The sequence below is a fragment of the Pteropus medius genome, unplaced genomic scaffold (assembly GCF_902729225.1).
Source record: "Pteropus medius unplaced genomic scaffold, Ma_sr-lr_union100, whole genome shotgun sequence".
Taxonomy (NCBI): Eukaryota; Metazoa; Chordata; class Mammalia; order Chiroptera; family Pteropodidae; genus Pteropus; species Pteropus medius.
Window position 1 is genome coordinate 19417426 of NW_024352787.1, and position 21593 is coordinate 19439018.

Here is a 21593-nt window from a genome sequence, read left to right on the forward strand (position 1 = left end):
GAGGAAACATTTATTTAAGGATATTAGACAAAACTTTACTTAAAGACGTTAAAGAAGGCCTGAATAAGCGAAGAAATGCTTAATGTTTATGGATTAGAAGAATCAATATCGTAAAGATATCAAATGGAAAGCTCTCTGCATTCACCATTAAGTGTGACTGAGAATTTTTCTTATAGTATGCTAAATATTTTTACCATGATGTGTTTAAAAAAAAAGTTTCATCAACACTTCCTGCATCTATTGAGGTAATCTTTCAATATTCCTCATTTATTTTAATACAGAAAATTATAATATATTGATTAATTTCCCTATGTTATACCAGCTTTATATTTCTAGAGTGAAACTTGAAAACTTGACTTTTATATATATGTTGACTTCTTTAATATTTTCTTTGGGATTTTTCCATTTCTATGCATGAGTGAGATTTACTTGTACTTTTTTTATTTCTCATAACATCCTTGTTGTGCCGGCCTGGTAAAATGAGTTAGGGACATTTCCTTTTTATTCTGTTCTCTGAAGAATTTGTGTATGATTGGAATATTTTATTTTTTGAACTATTTCTCATGAAGTTAATATTCTAATAAGTGAGTTTGACAGTGAAGATAAGTAAAATACATAAATAGTAAATAATAGTTATTTACATAAGTAGATAAAACCATAAGTAAAATATAAAAATAAGTAAAATACATAAGATAGATGGTGGTAAGTACTAAGGAGAAAAAAAAAAAAGCAGTGAAGGAGTTATAAAATTTTTACATGAAATGTTGAAATCTTAGATTGGATAGCCAGAGAGTGTCACTGAGAAAATGTCTACCAGTGAAGAGTTGGCAGAAAAGCATTCCATTCTCCATCAAACAAATGCAAAGGTTCTAAGGTAGGAGAAACAGCAGGAAGGCTGTCATGGCTGGAGGAGAGAGGACAGGGCAGAGGAGTAGATGAGGTCAGAAGTTGGACAGAGGGCTGTAGTGAGATCATTTAAGACTGTCAGGTCATAGTAAAAACTTTGGGTTTTATCCTGAGATGGGAGGCCATTGGAGAGTTTTAAGCAGAGGTGTGTGACATCATGTGATCAACCTGTTAACAATATGACTCTGCTGGTTTGTTGAGAATAGACTTCTTGGAGAGTTAGGGCAGAAGTAGGTCTACTAGTTAGAAGACCATTATGATAACTCATAGAAGAATGATGATATCTTGGACCTGGATGGCAGCTATAGGGCTGAAGAAAAGTGGTCAAAGTCTAGATAAATTTTATTTGAAGAGATGATCGGAATTGCTAACAGATACATATAATGTATAAAAGAAAGGCCAGAGTCAGAATGGCTTCACGGTTTTTTGGCCTGAGCCAAAATGTACTAGTACTTAACAGAGATGAGGAAGACGTCAAGAAGGGCCTTTTCATGAGAGAATATCAGAACGTGCTGTATAATTAGATCAATGTCAAATTGATAAGCGATGGACAAAGAGACCACAGTTGAAAACCCAGAAGATTATTTCAGTGTATATAAACATTTATTATATGGTCATATAGTTCTCCTTAGAATGAGAAGGGTGGATTATTTAATAAATAGAGCTAGCCCAACTGGATATTCGTTTGGAAGATAATAAAATGAATCCTGAAAGTATAAAAGACTTAAATGTTAGAAATTAAGCAACAACCATCTTGCAAAGAAATATAGGAGACCACATATACAATTTCTGAGTGAGGAATTGTATCAAGACTTCATACCCTAAAAAGAAAAAAAATTGGCATTTTAATAGAAAAATGGGAAAGATATGTGACAAGAGGTTTGCAGAAGAGCAAATTAGTTGGCCAACAGACTTAAGAAAAATACTTAACTTTATCAGTAGTCAGGGAAATAAAACAATGAATATTGATCTTTGGCAGAAAAAACTGTAAAAAAACCTCTACTGTAACAGAGAAGTAAGGGAAAGAGAATTTTCATATCTGTAGGTGTGATTCCGCTCCCGCCCCCCCCCCCATATTACTTAAGCTGTGGTACAAACAGATTCTACTCAGGAAGAAACATTGTAATGAAAAGTTTGGTTTATTCTACATAGAATAAACACCATGTGGCCTGGGCACTGAGTAGTAGTCACTGTGGTTCTAGACAGCTCGCATAAACTCTTCAGGCCTCATTTTCCTCTCTGTGATGTGGAGATAAACCATCTTGTGCTGACTGCTTTCCCCTGAGGCTGTGAGGATCAACTTGATGTGTCTGCTGTGTCTTTGGAAATCACACAGTGTGATTCAGAGAGTGTTAGCACAGGCAGTGAGCCTTTTAAGTACAAGTCCAAGAGCCGGATTTTGTAATTACATAAATTTTGATGTGTATGTGAGAAGAAAATATACTTTTTATGTGCAGTGAAGAAGGGCCTTGTAAAGGATTACATTCAGCATTGGGACTCAGTTTCGTAGGCCTGGAACTGTACTGTCCAATAGAACTTTCTGCAGTGGTAAAAACCTTCTATATTGTGTGCTTTCTAATACTGTTTAGTTGGTCACATGTGGTTGTTGAGCACTTGGCATGTATTGGTGTAAATGAGAAACAGAATTCTTGATTTAGTTTAGTTTTAACTAATATAACTTTCTATATAAATAGTCACATGTGGATAAGTACTATACTGGACCAGACAGGAGACCTTGACATTGATCAGGCTCCATGTACCTATTAAATTATAATTTGAGTACATTATAATCAAATGTCAATTATAACAGTCAAGGGTATGTGGGATTTGTATTTGACAAGAGTAAAATGGTATTAAAATGTTGTTTGGTGAACAAAAGATCTGTTCACAGAAGATATTCAAAGAGGAAAGTGTTTATCCAAAGATGACTGTAGAAGCTGAATATTTGGACTTCTCAGCCAAAAGTCCAGACATGCTGGTGCCAGTGCTTTCCCATTCAGCTTTTGCTTTGCTTTTGCTTTGCTTTGCGTCTCCTCGCTGTCCATCACACTATTCCCTTTGCAGGATTTCTCTTCACAGTGCTCAGATTGGAGCTCTGGCTCTTTTCTTTCTCTGTTGTGATCCTTGTCCTTGGGCTTCAGTTTATTCTCCTGTAAAATGGGTCAAGTTGCTTTTTAAGCTCCTTTCCTCGTCTAACATCCTAGGAACTTTTAATGAGATAGCTTGTGTGATGATTTAGGGATCAAGATGGAAAAGGATTCTGTGGCCAGTTGTCTCAGCCTGGACCACGGGAATCTCTCTAAGCAGCCTCAGTCAGTCCATAGGTGGCCTTTCTGAGGGCTGGGAGTCTTGGTCGGCCCTCCCTTCACCTACTGGCTCTGAAACATTTTCCATTGAAGAAGGATCCAGCATTCAATTTTGTGTATTTTCACTTATCAACAAACCAAACTATTTTAAGGTTAGATATTTTAAAAAAAACTAATTCGAAGCTCTGTTGTAATTGATGAAGGCTTACTTTTCATGGTTAGTTTGTTCCTATCATGCTTCGCATAAGATAATTGGAAACTGCTGTTATTTAAGAAGAAAAAAAGCTCGCCATTTTTTACTGTTGTCAACATTCACTGATTTTTTTTACTTCTATTAGAATATCTACCTGTATGAATATTTTAGTAAGTAAATAGTTGGCTACATGGAGAGCTAGAAAGCTGTGAAAAATATTAAAAGTATGGTTGTGTATTTACACTTGGGAAAAATACATCCAAAGTAGAAAGGCTGATTTGTATCTTCACATATTTTTAAATTTGAGATTACTCAAAAGAATGGGGGATAACAAAGTTAGTTAAAATCAACTAGATCCCATGGGTTTCCCCCAGAAAGTACTAAGCGTAAAGTATAAATAAAAGTTGATTTAGTAACTTATAAAAGAAGAACAAATAGACTGGTGAATCAACCTAAAACAACTTAAACTTTTCTTTACGTCATAATTTTCTTTGGCTTTTGTTTTGTTCTTTTAATAGATTTGGTTGAGTAAAATTTTAAGAGTGTGGAGTAAATAGAACAGAACAAATAAAAAGTATATAACATGTAAGAAAAATGTTTTAGGGACTCGAAGTATGTGAAATAAATAATTGTGAAAATTTTAGGTTTCTGGGCATAATATATGTCTGGGAACAAAGTTGTATTTTACCGTTTTCATTTACAAAAACAGAAAATGTCTTGGATTCATGCATCTAAGCTAATAGACAACTTATATCTTTTAAATTTTACAAAGAACCATGGCATTTGATTACTGATATATATTTTCCTAAATTTTTACATGTTTTTATTTTTGTTTTTTTGTTTTTGATAGAGTCCTGTGAAGATAAATCAGATTAGCCTGGATGAAAGTGGAGAACACATGGGTGTGTGTTCAGAAGATGGCAAGGTATGGTGATGTTGAAAGCTCTGCTCTCTCACTGAGGACTGGGATGTTCCCCAACTCCAAGTGCTTGGAAGAGCATTCTACCTACTGTATACCTGCGTTAAGAGAAACTTGCCTTTTTTTTGTTGGAGGGGAGGATATTGGACTTGCTTCCTATTGCTCATAATTAAAGTAAAATATATTTTGCACAAATGTGCCTTAGGAAAATTAATTACAAGAATGTCATTTATGTAACTGGTATTAAGCTGATTAGCAGTTGTGTCAGGGAGAACGTGTCACCTTAATCATTACTGCTATGCCACTTATACTTCAGTGACTAGTCTGCAGTTCCTGCAAGACAGTAGTTTAATGCCTTTCTGCCATAAATCCACAAAATTGGATTTTGTGGGCATGATTTCTATGGGCCGGTGGTTTTCATTTTCACATGTTATGAATGTTTCTCTTGAATTATAGAATCTTTTGATAAGCAATCATAGTTTATCAGAAGAATAAAGTGTCTTACAATGGCCACATTAAATAAATGTAAAATCAATATATGTACAGTTTTCTAAAAACCTGGCACCCACTTCCTCGACCGAGGACATACATCATTTGTGCAGTGTATAACTAACAATTATCAGTTCTTCTTGCTGATGTTGAGCTGTGACATTTAGTGGTTGTGGTGATTGATTTTCCACTTATAAGAATGTCTTTTTTGTTTTTCAGTCAGTGGAAGTCTTTTCTAATGTTGGTTTGCAGTGATAAAATTCTAATGCACAGTGTATTTAAGCTACTTCTCTAAAATAATAGTTTATGAAGAGAGTGCATTAAGAATCATTACAGAACCTTACCTATTCCTGACTATAGAGAATAGATTTCCTAATCTAATTATTTGTAGGTTTTTATGTGATCTAAATTCAATGAGCCATTAGGATGAGTAAATTAAAAACAATGTACTCAGTATAAAAGATTTATACTCATTTAATCCGTTAAAAGAAAAATGAAATCTTCTTGACATACAAAAGTGATTTTATATATCTCAGCCTAATGTTTCTTAAAGTCTTTTGAAATAGTAATTGGAACACTTGTGCTTTTCAAAAAGCACTGTCAAATTTTATAGTACCTTCTGAAATTCTGAGATGAACCAGACTGTCAAAGAGAGATTGAGGGAGGAGTTGGTATGTGCAGAAAGTGAGAAGAATTATTCAAACTATTGAAAAATTTTTGTATTCACGTATTTGTAAGAAAGATCATTTTCATTTTGTTTTCTTAATGATGAAGGATTCCTTCTGGGCTTATAACCAATTAAATTGAACTAATTTGTTGAAAGAATAGTCATTTTTTGAATTAGAAAAGAATTTTTATGAAGATACTTCATCTAGGAATTTTCAGCACTTTAAATATTGAAGAATTATTATTTGATGTGGCAGAGTGGGATATTTTAACTATTATATCTAGTGGATAATGAGATGACTCAGACATCTGGTACACTTCTTGGCAAACCTGTTTTCCTAGTTTAGTAATATTTATAACTGCTGTATTTTGGTATAGACCCATGATAACATTTTTTAAAATGCTTTTGTCATTTATTAGCATTGATAGAATTGAAAATAAGTACTTCAATGTACATTTTTATGTTAGCTAGCTCTTAACCATGGGCTAGTATTATAAAAATTGAGTAGCTAGTATAGGGAGATCTAGTAAAGTGATTAGTGATGATAAAATAAAGATTATTCTGAAGATAAATTCCAGATATCTAGATCAAATGTGTCTTTAAATGGCTCTTGTTATTATTTTTCCTTGGTGTATTAAGACTTCTAGATAAATATGTTCTTTTTCAAGGATAACCTTTGATATCTATATTCAGTTTTAAAGTTATAATTCTAACAGTTTAAAATTTTCTGTTTATTTAGCTGCTGCTCATTCTGTCTTTTTATTTCATGGCTTCTCTGTGCTTGAGTTCTAAGTTTTGAAATATACTTATATGTGTGAGAGAGAAAGCAAGAGTGTGTGTGTGTGTAGTTTCAGTTTACTGGCATACAGTTTTAAGTAACTTTCTGATAAGGACATATATTGTTTATTTTCTGATCTCTTACATAGATTGCCTTCATACATAAACTAGAATCTATTTAGTATAGAGTTCTGTATTGAAATATTTTCTCAAAATTTTGGAGATGTTGCTCCCTTTTGTCTGACATTTATTTTTGTAGACATGTCTGAGGCGGGCATACTTTTGTTCTTTCACAAAACCTTTTTAATTTTTTTCTTGTCCTGCCTTGGAGCTCAGACTAATAACAATAACAACAATGACGATAATAAATGGCCCTTGTAACTCAGTTTGCTAAGTTAAAGTCTTGTTTGGGTCTGTTTTCATTAATTTTGTCTGCAACACAGTAAGTCCTTTTGATCCATATTCTGAAGTATTGTTTTCATTTCAGGAAAGTTTACTTCAGTTCTGATTTTGATTATTGCTTCAGTTCCATTTGTTTTCATTTCTTCAAAGAAACTCAATAATACTTAGGCTGGAGGCAGTATCGTGCAGAGGCTATGAGCAGAGCTCTGCTTTTCACCTGCCTGGGCGGCAGCCCCACTCCTCTGCGTTGGGTAAGGTTGGGCACGTTGTTTGCTCTCCCAGTGCCTCTGCTTCCTCAGCTGTGTGGGCACTGGGCGCAGTGGAAGTCCTGCATAAGAATGTTGTGAGGTGCCAGGTGTGTGGTGAACTTTCAGTTATATTAACTGTTTTTATTTCTAACCATTTATTTCTTAACCCATTGCAGTCTGGCCTCTTCCCCTCCCAAATTATTGTACCTAAACTTTTCAAGATGAGAGAGTGAATGGATAAGCACTATTCATTCTTTCTCTCCTTTCTGAAATACATGTGGTAAGAAAAATTGGTCATATTGTGTGGTGCATACACACCCCCACCACATATGTGCTTTGCTTTCTCGTTGTTTTTATCCTCTCATTTCTTTGTAATCAGAGTTTCCTACTTGTTTGTTCACTTTGTTGATTTGCTTTTCTTCCACTGTCAGTTTTGCTTTTTAGAGTAGTTTTATTCCATTTTGCATTCTTAATTTTCCTGAAATCTTTCTCTCTCTCCTAGCTCAATATTCAACCATATATATGGCTGAAAAATATACATATGTGTGTGTGTATTTTTAATTACAACTTATATGTCTTAGAGTGTCAGGCAATATTGTCTAATGATTAGGAGTGGAATTACCAGGCACGTTTTAGCTGTGTGATGTCAGCTAATTTATTCATATTTCTCTGTGCCTCGATCTATTTCCTCTTCTATAAAATGGAGATAATAGCAGTACCTCCTACACTGATTATTAGGAGGCATAAATGAGTTAATATATGTAGGTCGTTTGCAGAAGTACCTGGAGCAGAAGAAACACATAGTAATTGTTAGCTTTTATCATCCTCATCATCATCACCATCAACATCATCATTCTTTCTGCAGCAGATTCTCGGAGGTCTTCTTATCAAAGTCGCCAAAGAGTTTTCTAGTGTTCCTTGCTTTTCTGGTTATTATTAAATCATTTTTTAAAGCATGGTTTTTTTCTCCCTCCAAGTCATAGAAATTGTGTTCTGCAGTATTCTTTTTGTATAGCCTTTGCGTGTGGTTTTGTTGCTTGCTTATCCATTCCAGAGCAAGAAGAGCTCTTTCTGAACCTGGGTTAGCAAAAAGATCCATGTCTGACTGCTCTTGGCTCTGCACGTTACTGTTTTGAGTGTTGTAGAATCACTTCTGAGCTCCACACAGAGGTCCTTTTAATGAGCTCAGTTTCCTTTGACCAGAAGTAGTTAGTTAAGGCAGCTTCCCCAGATTGAAGTGGGAGCCTCTCTTATAATCTCTCCCTGCTCTGTGACACTGCATAGGTGGAGAATATGAAAACCAGAATCTCCCCTGTGAGGGTCTCATCTGCTACCTCCCTCGATGTAATGGCAGCTTACATGTTTGTCCCTGTTCTAATTCTTGACCTGTTTTTTGGAGGCTGGGTTTGTGGGAGGCTGTTACAAAGGAAGTACCAGCTGGGAGGATTGTCTGACACTTTGGCCACCTCACTCACAGTCCCTTTACATCACATGGTCTTTCACCCAGTTTTCTGATTGGCAAATACACAGAAATCCATGCTAAAGTGGAGAGAGATACATACCTTCCTTGTTTCATGAGGGTAGCTTTTCTTTACTTCAAGCGGTAAAACATATCCCATACCTTTAGTGGACCTCATATGGCTCTGTGGTTTTGTAGTTAATGAGAACTCCTCTAGGACTTTGTAGTAGATTGACTATAAGGCCAATTGTTCTGAATTTTTTATTTTCCTTCATTAGGTATTTTTGTTGACCAATTAGGGGAGATCGTTAGGGCTGCTATAGGAGATTTCATTTTTCAAAAGGATCCTGTCTATTTTAACTTTTATCTAATTCTTAGATGAGGTCTTCCTAAAAGTTCTCCAGGCTGTCATTCAATGGAATCTTTTCACAGATGAGTACGGTATTCACTGACAAAATTGGCAAGATAAATAAAGAGGGAGGGAGGGAGGGGGAGGGGAAGAGAGAGAGGGAGAGAGAGAAAATGAATGAAACCTGTTTTGGATTTTATTAGCTTTAGTAGCATAACTTGTGACCAACTAGTTTTGGCTGACACATAAGTGAAACGAACTGAAACACTGAAGGTTTAAAATCATCCTGCTTATTTTTTTATATTGCAGGAGAAAATAAGGACAGTTGAGGAAAATGTTATTCTGTTAAACATAGTACTAGAGAGTGACCTAAGAGTTCTAATCTTTCTTCACCACCTTTAGCAAACAATCCTCCAGTCCACGTTCTGGGTATGATAGTGGCATTTTTGCTTCTGACTAGTTCTCAAGAATAGTGATAAGCATCACTATTCTGCTAGGTAGGAACTTCTGTGATTTGTTCTCTTTTCTGTTTATTCCTCCTCATCACTTTACTATCATAGCTTCAGTATGGATTCATAATATTTAAAGGGACGTTTACCCCAGCAACTTATAATTTAATCTTCACCATTAGATTCACAGTCTTAATATTTATCTTCTCATCTACTGATACCTCAGTCTATTTCAACAGGCATGTGTATCATTTGTTTATGATGCTCTTCCCCACAATAAACATCACTTACTTTTTGTTCTTAAAATCATCTTTATCTTGCTATGGGCAGAAGGAAGTTTATACTTTTGAATGAATAGTTTGCTCCAGTTTTCAACCTCTGTCATAGAGTTGCATAATTCAAAGTCTAATATTCACCTTCACTTTTGTTTGGCAAATATTTGGGACTTTTTAATGTTTTTTCCTGCTTTTAGAAATATATATTCCTTATTTACGAATTGTAGACTATCATATAATGATAGTATGCAGAAGAATAGGGCTTAGAATACTTTTCTTGCTTTTTATAACCTTAGGCAAGTCATTTATTTTTCTTCAGAATCATCTGTTAAATAGCATAATGGTGTTAGCCCTCTTACCTAGCAGTGTTGCTATCAGGGCCAAATGAGGTAGTTCAGGATTTTCAGTTCTGGCTGCATCTTGTCAATTGTGGACCTTTAAAAATATAATTTTATTTTACCAGAAAGTTTAATTTGTCCAGGGTGGCGTCTAGACATTAGTTAACTGTGTAGTGCAGTCAGATTTGATAACCACTGAGGTGAAGTATGTGGAAGCATTTAGAGATATGTTATTAGTATTAATAAAAGATTTGACACAGGACCATGTTGTCACATTGTTATACAGAATGGAAATAGCTTATGTTAGAATTTAAACTTCCTACTTTAGCATGATTTTATATAGAGGTAACTTCAGTAAGTTGACCACTTGTGATTTCCTCTTCCATTAAGATTCAGATAATGCAGTACCTTATTTTTATCTAATTTTCTTGGAATTTGGGGAATCAATCAAGTTAAATGTCCGTTGGGTAGAGTAAAATCTGAATGCAATGCTTTTCTTTCCTGCTTCTTAAGCACTATTTTATAAGAAGATTATTGCATCCTTTGCTTATATATTTATATAAAAGTAATGATTCGATGCCCTCTAAATGATAAGAAACAAGATCGTGGTGGGCATACATGTATTGCCAGACTACATGTTACAGACTACCTCAGGGTAAATCAAATGCCTTTTGTGTTACATTGTACCGTTTGCTATTATTGGAATCCAAATAACATACTTGGCACAAGGATATAAAAGCAGTAGTCACAAAGTGAATGGAGTATCCTAAAGGTTTTATCTTTTAGTGAATAGAGTTATCTTCAAAAATTATAACATGAGTAAAATTTCCTCTTTGAACTTGCAATAATGAACCACTCACAACTTACCAAAGATTAAAACAAAAGGAAATCGAAAGCCTGAATAGTTTTATATCTATTTAAGAAATTGAATTCATAATTAAAAACTTATCATAAAGAAGCCATTAGACCCAGACACCTTCACTATTGAATTCTTACAAAATTTAAAAAAAGAAATAATACCACTTTGTTAGAAATCAGAAAAACAGGGAGGACATCCAAAGTGCTGGGAAATAGTTCTAAGTGGCCCTAATAATAGTAATAATAGTGGCCCTAATAATAGTTCCAAATGTTTGAGAGCTACTAGAATTCTTATGTTCTGCGAGTGAGAGAGTAAATTGATCAAAACCACCTTTCGAAATAGTTTGGCTGTCTATTAATTGTGAATAGATGCATAACCTGTGACTCATCAATTCCATTGCTAGTTAATATATCCTTCATAAATGTGTATATAAGTGCATCAAAATATTTGTGAAGTGTGTTCATTGTAGCATTATTATAATATCCCCAATATAGAAAGAATGATCAGTGGAAGATGGATACATAAATTTTATACATTGAAATACTACACAGCAATGAAAATAGTCGGCAACTACTACATACAACAGTATGGATAATTCTCCCAAAGAAAATATTGAGTGAAAGAAGTCAGTGAAATAGCTTATGGTTTAATTTATATAAAATTCAAACACCAGTACACCTTATCTATGGTGATAGATTTCAGAGTAGTTTGTGACTGGGAAGGGAAACATAGGAGTTTCTTGGGTTCTTTTTCTTGATCCAGGTGGTGGTTGCAGGGGTATAGTCATGTCATAAAAGTGTGCCAAGCTGTAAATTTATACTTTTTACTCTTTACAGTATGTATATTATTCAGAGTTTTTTTTCTTTTTTTTTAAGTAAACCACTCAGATAAGAGATTAAGCATGAATAAAGTTGACTAGAACGACTTTAAAGGAGGCACTGATAGGTAGAAACTTAAATCAGACATTTATACACTCTCAATAGATTAAGCATAAGATTGTAAATGAAATGTGGTTCATTTAATCTCATACCACAGTGATTAATCTTCATGGTTGAGACATATATATATATATATATATATATATATATATATATATATATATATATATATATATATGAAACTATATAAAATATATTAAAGGGAACTCTATCCATAGGATACTTTTAAAAGCTTAATTGCAGTGGAGTACTCTCATCCTGATAAAATTGTTTTCATTGGATATTTTTAGAGATCCACAAGGGCTTTAGATTATTAAATGCTCTTTTACTTTTTATTTTTTTGAAATTATGTGTTCTCGCTGACTCAGCAGCCTTCATTGTTAATGTCATGGTGAACTGATGGATCTATTAACTTTTAGGTGCAGGTGTTTGGACTGTATTCTGGAGAAGAATTTCATGAGACTTTTGACTGTCCCATTAAAGTAAGTAAGTTTTGATTTTTCTAAGGGTTTTCTCAGTGAAGGCCAAAGATTACAATTCTTTGAGCACGATGTACAAAATACCATTCGATGCTATAAAGGAGCACAGAATGCATATTTTGTGATTGTGATCTCAGTCTGTCCTCAGGAATCTTCTCATAATAGGTGAGGTGATATACACTCCCTCTCTCCCTCCACCCCCCTCAATCTGTGATTAAAGACAAGTTGGTAAAAACAATATTAAGGAATCCAAGGCTGAGAGAAGTTACTTTTAGCTGTTCTTGTTAATGATGGCTTCATAGATGGAGTGATATTGACTAGGCTTTAATAAATCGACAGGGCAGATAGAGAAGCTGGCTTTCCATGTGAAAGAACAATATAATAGAAATGGAGAGGCTAGAAAGTTCAAATTGTGTTCAGGAAGTGGCAAATAGTCTAGTTTAGATGGTGCATAAAATACTGACTTTGCAGAATTGCTGTATGGGCAGATTGGGGCTAGCTTTAGATTCAGGCTAAGGAATTTGGACTCCATCTAGTAGATAAGGAGAAATTATTGAATGTTTAAGAGCAAAGAAGTGACATAAACTGAGCTAAGCTTAAGGAAAAATCATATGGTGACTGTATACATTCACCATATAGATTCAGAGGCTGATAACCACAAGGCAGGAGGACCAGTTTTAGATAACAGTTATAGTAGTTAAAGTGATTATTATAGTTGTTAAAGGAAGAAGTCATTTATTTCTTTCACTTGTTTATTTTAACATTTATGGATTGACAGTTAAAGGAGATAGGATCAGATAGTGTTTTAGAAAGCCAAATCTGCCAGAATAGAACGTGATTTAAGGAGAAGTGATTGGGATCAGAGACAATTTAGAAGGCAGGGCATTGCAGGATCTTAGTAAAAAGAGCAATAGTGAGTACAGGCATAGCTCAGAGATATTGAGGGTTTGGTTCCAGACCACCACTATAAAGCAAATATTACAAAGCAAGTCATAACTTTTCGTTGACGAAGGGTCTTGCCTTCAGTGTGTAAACAATGCAACACCTGGGAAACACAATAAAGTGAAGCCCAGTAAAACGAGGTATGCCTGTATTCAAGATAGAGTAGAAGAAATGAATTTGGAAAGCCTTTGGGCGGTAGACTTAACAAGCCTCAGTGATGGGTTTGATGATGATGATGATGATGATGATGATGATGGTGAAAAATGAAGGAGCCGAGGGTAAATCTAGGTTCTTGCTTTGGCATTAATGTGTGGGAATACCATCTTGCAATAAGGGATGATTTGAGTAAATAAATAAAAGTATACATATATATATATAGTTGATAAGAAAATAGAGCTGAGAGAAGTTGAAAGATTTCAGGAAAATTAAAAATGCAAAATGGAATAAAACTACTCCGAAAAGCAAAACTGATGCTGGAAGAAAAGCAAATTAGTTTAGATAACTGTAGTATATCGGTAGAAATGTTATGGAGGTTTTGGAAATGTGAGTGTAGAGCTTAGGATGGAAATCGGCCCTAAAAGCGCAAAATTGATAACCACAGTTGAGTATGATGAAGCCATTTTTAAAGATATTATCAGGTTAAATGTTAGAGCGAGAAGAGAAGAAAGCTGATGGTGCAATTCTGGAACACTCTAAAGATTCAGGCAGTGGGGCAGGATGCTGGAGGAGGGGACCAGCAAGGGATCTAAGAAGAATCGGAGAGAGGGAGCAGAGGTGATCAGAAGAGTGGTGTCAGGAAGCCAAAGGAGAGAGGGATTCCAGAAGGAAGGAGTGGGCAGCGATGTGGAAGGCAGTGTGGAGAAATAAAACAGGACACTTTATTTGGTAATCATGAAGTCACTGGAAGCCTTAGTGAGGATAGTTTCATGAGCAGGAGGATCACCATATATTAAGAAATAAACTGGAGAAAAGAAGTAGAAACAACTAGTATAGACTCTTTTTTCAAGAAATTTGATAACGAAGAAGAGAAGTCATCAAAGTAGATAGAGGGGCAAGTGCCCAGGGCTGATTTCTGTAGATCATGTTTTGGCAGTTGGTAAAAATCAGTAGAGGAGGAAGATTGAAAACAAAAGGACTGCTTAGTGGCACAGCACTAAAGAATGGCATCAACCATGTAGGGAGGGAGCTTAGCCTTGGAAGAGAGTCCTGCAGGCTCTGCGATGAGACAGGCACGAAGGAGGTGAGGAAAGCCCAATTATTGCTAAGTCAGGTAGTGAAGGAGCAACAGTTAAGGGCTATGACCCTGATGGCCTTGTTTTCTTAGAGCTGAAGGGGATAAAGGGGTAAGTTGCTAACTAGAGCTATATATTATAAGAGAGCTAACAGGGCTCTTATGAGAGATTTTAAGAATGTGTAACAACAGACTGCGTAAGTGATTTGTTTGGTATCTAGGGTGGATTAAGAGAGTGTTGAAGAAGGGCCGCTAATCGGGAGGCAGGACTGGTTAGAGAAATGAGGAGTCATGCCACAAGCCCTAAAAATGACAGTGTAGGAAGAGGAATCTATTCCATTGGAGGATGAAAATGTATTAATAAGAATAAAATGTATTTAGTTGAAAGTTTACAAAAGTATAATTGAATGGATTTTATTAATACCTAGAATTATTCTGTATGTTAGGGAAAAAACCAAAATGGATTAGTTGGTGAGTACATGGGTTTGGGGATCAAAAGATCAGGAGGCGGAATGTATTCAGGCATACAGCCACAGGAGGGGTCAGTGATGAGGGGTGGAGCAGCCTTGGGAGAAACCTGTGAAGGGGCTGGGAAGAGATTGGGTGAGCGGAAAGCGAGTAAAGGACCAGGCGCACAGGAGCTGAGGCTGGCGGTAACAGGGAATGTCTTTTTTAGTTAGCTCCATAACTCTTGGGTCCTGCAGCTCTTTGGTGTAACTACACTAAATATCTGTGAGGCTGCATCGCCCCATTTGTTTTTCCTGGCAACCTCAACCATTAGAAGCCAATCTAAAGCTGTACACTGTATAGCTGGACAAGGACATAGTTAAATTCTTTCTCTGGGATCCTTCTCTGAATTGTATTCAGTTGCAAACATTTGTGACATCTTGCTCCCTTGATTGACCTGCCTTGATTGACCTACCTTGCTGTCTCTAAGGAGGGAGTGCCTACTCAGAGGGTCCTCACTCAGCCAGAAATTAGAATTAATTCACTCTCATGTTTTAGCTTTGACCTGGCTTCATAGAAGGAATCGTCACACAAGAGCAAGACTCAGACATCCTTAATTGTTGCGAAATATTACCTGCAACAATTACTTCCTAACCATGTATAAGGTTAATTTTTAGATCATGCTGCCTGTAATGTATAAAGGGTTTTTATTCTGTGCTGTAACTGTGACTCCTAAACCAGTGTTGGGTCCTTGTTCCTCTGTAGATCGTTGCTGTGCATCCGCATTTTCTGAGATCCAGCTGCAAGCAGTTTGTTACTGGAGGGAAAAAGGTAAATGTTGTGTGTCTGCCATCACATGTGGTCTTTGAGGGGGATTCTGTTTGCTCTTTAATTTATCCTGAATATTTTTAATGTCTGACTATTCACTTGGAGAAATTTTAAGAACCATGTAAGGAAATCATAAGACTATCAGCTTGGGGGAGGTGTGGTCTCAGTGTTTCTCACTGACATTTCTTTGAAGTAGCTTTAGGGCAAGAAAAAGATGTATCCCCAGTCTGGAGTCTGGACAAGTTTTAAGGGTTAGGAAGAACAGAGTGGCAAGTGGTAGTGCTAGTGGGGCAAGTTTTGATTGGAAGATTTTGAAACTTGGCCAGTAATGTAAAGGGTTGAGGAGCAAGAGGAAGCACAAAGGAATTTAAACCTGACAGAGTTTGATTGGTCAGTTCTGTATTTGTTCATATTTGGTCTAGGCATCAGATCTTTCTTATTGAAGGAGGACCCTTTGCTTCATAAAGGGCTCTGGTGGTCACTCTTCTGTATGAGTTCCATAGACTGAAGAGTCTTGGTTCTGGCGTCATCTTGAGGATGGGGTGGCATATGTGTAGTGCTATCTCTAAAATAACTCAAGGATTGTATTAATCGCCAATTTGCTTGAAGGAAGCAGTACTAGTATGCAGTTTCAATAGGACAGAAAAGCATTAGATTGTCATTACCTTACCCAGCATTTCTCAAGCACTGGTTTTAGTTTATGGTGGAGGGGCAGATCCTGTAGATCCTGATTCCCTTCCATGGCATGAGCCAAGATTGCACCAGCGCATTGTTATCCTTAGGCTCTAGCCTCATTAGCCTCACATAAAAATATCTGTGGGATTAATCAATGGGAATTGCAGATTTAATCTAACGCTGTCTCTTAGATCTGCAGCTAATTTACCCCTGGGGAAAAAAAAAATAACTGTCTCACTTGTGTTTGTTGACCTCGTGAAGATTAGCTTTAACATTCCTCTTACATTCCTCTTGTTAAAGTATTTCTTTACTAAACACTTTTCTAGTAGGACATGTTATATGAGATATAGCATAAACTCATTTAGCTCTACTTTAAACTTATACATTTTTAATTTAAAAGTCAGTAGACATAAAGAATGCTGAGCCAATGATTTTTTTTGTTGTTTTGTTTTTTAAGTGGCTTTAAAAAATAAACTTTTATTACCTCTTAAAAATTCAAAATTTGAGTATTAAAGCATGGCTTACTTGTGTGGTTCTGGCTCTAAACCTTTCTTCAGATTTCAGTCTAGATTTTAGCCAGGGCGACAGTTATCTGAAGGCATGACTGGAGCTGGAGAATCTCCTTCTAAGATGTCTTCTTAATAATAGTCCCTCATAAAATATTAATAACTTAAAATATTTATAAATCACTGTGGTTTCAGTAATTCTTTAGTGCGGGATGCAGTTTTGAATCCAGCTTCCAATTTTAGGAGTTAGAGATTTTATAGTTGTGCCCTATTTCTTGAAGGTATTGGTATGAAAGAACATATTAGAGATAATATCAGTGGTGATGTCCAAGTGGTAAGACTCACACTCTGAAAGTGGGATTTCTCTCTGTCAGTTGTGTTCTTAATAATCAGCTTATTTGTGGAGTTTAATGATTGTTTTTATACTGTGAGGTATACCTATAGTCTCATCAAGTCTGCCACAAGAGTTTTGCTATATGAATGTCTTGTCAACCTGCAGGATACCAGGGATAATTGTGCCAATAACATATTCTTCATCTTCTGCTGAGCATTTGATATCATTTGTGGACATCTTGTAGGAAGGACAGTGTGAATGCAGCTGGGCCAGAGCTCATTGAATAGATACCTGAACATTGTGTGAACAAAAAAGTAGCCTATCACCCAAGTGCAGATGAGGTAATGTGGGAAGAAATTGGAATTTATATAAAGATATACATTGTGATCAGCAGTAAAATGGATAGAACACTGAATGGCAAGAAAATCATGTATTTGGTTCATCTTTTTGGTTATCATTGACTACTTTACAAGTTTTTCTATGTTCAGTGCTCTTTGAGAGAGCATTCTGATTTACTCCTTTTTTCTTGTCGAGTTCTCCAGATACACATCTGTAGATATTTTCCAAGCACAAAAAGAATTATATGTCTATAAAATAAAAATAGTTCCAACCATCTGGTAAAAAACTTTTAAAAAATGATATTAAGTAGAATTTCAGGATTAAAATAATTTAAAAGAGAAAACATGTTTAGTATATTGTATAAAGGGCTTAGTATATTGGTTTTGATAAAAGTATATGTGTGCTATTTTGAAGCACATGTGTAATCACTTCAAAATAGCACATGTCAATGTGATTACACATGTCAATGTAAGCAATGTTAAGGCATCTCTTATATTTTTTAGTAGCTTTGTTGGTATATAATTTGCATACCATAAAGTTCACCAGTTTAAAGTGTACAGTTCAAGGGTTTTTAGTATATTTACAGAGTTATGCATAATCACCATAATCTAATTTTAGAGCATTTTCGTCATCCCAGTAAAGAAGCCTGATACCCATTAGCATCAGTCCCTATCCTCCTTCCTTCCCTTCCCAGTCTAGCAACCACTAATCTACTGCATTTCTCTATAAATTTGCCATTCTGAATATTTCATATAAATTCTGGATATTTTGTGTAAATCATCTTATACAATAATACCTGGCCTTCTTGTGTGGCTTCTTTCATTAGTTTTCATAATACATCCATATTGTAGCCTACATCAGTACTTCGTTCCTTTTTATGGCCAAATCATATGTCATTGTACTGATATATCATATTTTATTTAGTCATTTATCAGTTGATGGACATTTGAGTTGTTTCCACCTTTTTACTATTATGAATAATACTGCTATGAATATTCATGTACAGCTTTTTGCGTGGTCATGTATTTTCATTCGCGGGTATGGAACTGTTGTATCATATGGTAACTCTATGCCGAACACTTTGAAGAATTGTCAAACTGTTTTCCAAAATGACTACACTATTTTGCATTCTTACTAGCAGTGTGTGAGGGTTAATCCTCTACATTCTCACCAACACTCATTTTTATCTGTCCTTGATTATAGCCACCTGGTAGGTGTAAAGTGGTATGTCGTTTTGATTTCAATTTTTTAAATGACTAATGTTATTGAGCTTCTTTTTATGTGCTTATTGGCCATTTGCATATCTTCTTTGGAGAAATGTCTGTTTGAATTCTTCGCCTATTTTTGGATTGAGCTATTTGTCTTTTTATTTTATGGTTGTAAATTTTTAAAATATATTTTGGATGCATGTCCCTTATTTATATGTGATTTGCAAACATTTTCTCTCAATCTGAGTTGTCAATTGATAGTGTCATTTGAACTACAAAAGTTTTTAATTTTGATGAAGTCCCATTTAATATCTTTTTCTTTTGACACTTGTGATTTTGGTGTTCTATTTAAGAAATCATTGCCTAATCCAAGGTCATGAAGATTTATGCCTGTGTATTCCTTCCAAGAGTTTTAGAAGGCAAATTATTTCAAGCATTTTGATTTGGCATTCTTTCCCTTTAAAAAGCCATGATAATTTCTCCTACTTATGTTAGAGGCTTAAGAAATATTGGTATGTAAATATGTCCCCTGTTCAGGGACTTGAAACATACAGATTATTGACTGGTTACTTTGGATTCTGTAAGTTTATTATGTAAATATGTATTTAGTTAGTAGTGAAAAGGAGTGTTTATTCAATAAACTATAGTGACCTCTTCAATACAGTTAAATAAATAGAGATTTTCAAAATGTGCACCAGCTTAATGTGGTGTACAGAAATCTCCAGAGAGTTCTTCCTCTGTTATGTACATGGTCTGCATTTTTAAAGATCACTTAAGCTGTAGAGTATTGGCATTAGTGTGTTTTGTTTGTTGTAAAATAGATTTATTTAATTGAAGATATTTCAGGAAATATTTTTGATTTGGAATGTATTATTGATTTTAAAAACTAAAAAAAGGGCTTTTAGGTGACATTAAGAAAGGAGTACTATTGCGAAATGATTATTTTTTTTCTTGAAGTGTTAGGTGCTTTTAAAGAGGAGCTGCTTATTTATTTATTTATTTATTTTTTTGCAACTGAGTTGCACCATTTTAGACCTTTGAAAAATGAGAAAAACAAAGATTATGTTGGCCCAATCAAAACTCTGATGATTGCAACTGTAGTTTTCAGCTAGTACGATAAACTAAGCAGAACAAGTTTGAAGAGTCCAACGTTTAGCAAATGGTGATAACCTTGCAGCAATCGTATATTGCAGATACCAAGACCTCTCTGTTTAGAGCAGATGGCACATCATAGGAGGAAAAGAAAATAAAGACAAATATCATGTAACTGAGAGGTTATGACCTTCTGCCTTTAAGAAATAATTTAATCTTCAAAAAAAATCGGAGCAAAGACTAGACAGATGAAGATATAATGTGAAGTACAGGCATTCTTAACCCTCAAGAATACTGATCTTCCCTAGACTGACAGCTAAATGAATCTTGGAATTATATGCCAACTTCTGTAAACAATGGTGAACATGGCACGGAGACTAGAGAAGTGATAGGAATAATAGAACGAGATATTCATGATGTTATTTCTTAAGAATATTTGAAAGAGATGTCTATTTTAATATTTTAGTTTTGATTTTATTAAAATTTTAAATTCTTTAAAAACAGTTTAAAAAGTAATTAGAACATACAATTCAGAATAGCCTTGTAAAACAGCAGTGCAGCATAAAAAGCCTGAAACTACAGTTTGACACATTTGTTGATATTTCCTTTAAAGGTTCTAGCTTCTTTGGTCTTCAGAGATAACTTTTTATCCACCAGGGACTAGGAAGAAGAGGCTTTAATTCTGTCTGGTATAAACTTTTATTTTAGGCTTTCAAGGTAACTCGTTAGTAGTTAAATGCAATAGCTAAATTTATGGACTCCCCTGCTTAACACATGAGCATATGTAAAGCTTATTCTAAATTCTGTTTTGTTTGCATGTCAGAAAAAAAAAGGAAAAGAGAAAGCACACATCTTAAAAGTGCCATTGGAGAGAGCTTTGAAACACATGTACCAATGGATTTTTCTTTTTTTTTTTTTTTTTGCTACCTTGTGTAGCAAGAATTCTAATACATGAGCATAGCAATGAGGTTTCTGTTTTAGAAATAAGTCTGCCAGGTAGATCCTGTCTGTATTTTTTTTTTTTAATTGCTCAGCTTTCTCTCAGCAGATACACTTTAGTTTCCTATGACCTTTACCTTTGAACTCTGAAATACATTTCATAATAACTGGTTCTACTATTTTGACAAATTATTAAATTGTTGCAGTGCTGTTTGCAGCAGAGTTCATTTTCAGAAATCAGATAGTCAGCTGTTTGGCATTGTGGTGGGATAAAATGAGGGGACCTGGCCACAGGGACAGGTTGCTTTGTAAGCTAGAAAATGTCACTCAACGAACAAAGAAAGGATCTGTGCGAATAAAATGAGGAAAAGCTTCTCACTGTTCAGGGCCGAAAGCTTGTGGTGGATTTTACCAGAAAGAGGTGGTAGCATCAACTAGCTTCTCTAAGTTTCCAGTGGTTATTTGCAACAACAAATTGCATTTAGATCTTTTTTGGAAGAAGATTCAGTAGAGCAGCTTTTCGTAATAATGCGAATCTTTTTAGACTGCAGTGAGCCGCTGTGACCACTAAACATAGAAATGTAGAGGTGCTTCCTTATACATTTGCTTATCTTCTGGTCAGATTGGAACTGGGGTTCTTGGGGTCAAAAGGGACTTGACATCAATTATCCCTTTCAGTCTGCTGTCCAGTGGATCTCTAATATGATATTTCTACAAGTGAGGTCAGTTGCTTGATCTTAGGCAGCCTTCTACATGCAGACTTTTCTCACACATTGCTCTACAGACAACCACCAATTTTATGTCCTAGTGGTTATATGTTGAACCATTGTAAATAAATACCCTAATTTCTTCTAGGTACTGTATTATAAATTGGTTCCATTTCAAAAACTTCATTTCATGCTATAAATATACCAAAATTGATTAAAACCCACCAATTAATAGAAAGTAAAACACAAATGCAACCTTCACAGTCATTTTTTAGGTATGTAGAACTAAGTT

General features: G+C 35.2%; 1 protein-coding gene across 4 annotated transcripts in view; it reads left to right on the top strand.

Annotated features, from left to right (window-relative positions):
• The window catches only part of VPS41 (VPS41 subunit of HOPS complex), a 168449-nt gene that overhangs the window by 64265 nt on the left and 82591 nt on the right, over positions 1-21593 (top strand). For 3 of the 4 annotated variants that reach the window (XM_039849427.1, XM_039849428.1, XM_039849430.1), the window contains 3 exons: positions 4256-4330; positions 11994-12056; positions 15439-15504. In XM_039849427.1, coding sequence (XP_039705361.1) covers positions 4256-4330; positions 11994-12056; positions 15439-15504 — 204 coding nt within the window. The remainder of the gene's footprint in view (positions 1-4255; positions 4331-11993; positions 12057-15438; positions 15505-21593) is intronic. The other variant, XM_039849429.1, reaches the window with a different exon arrangement.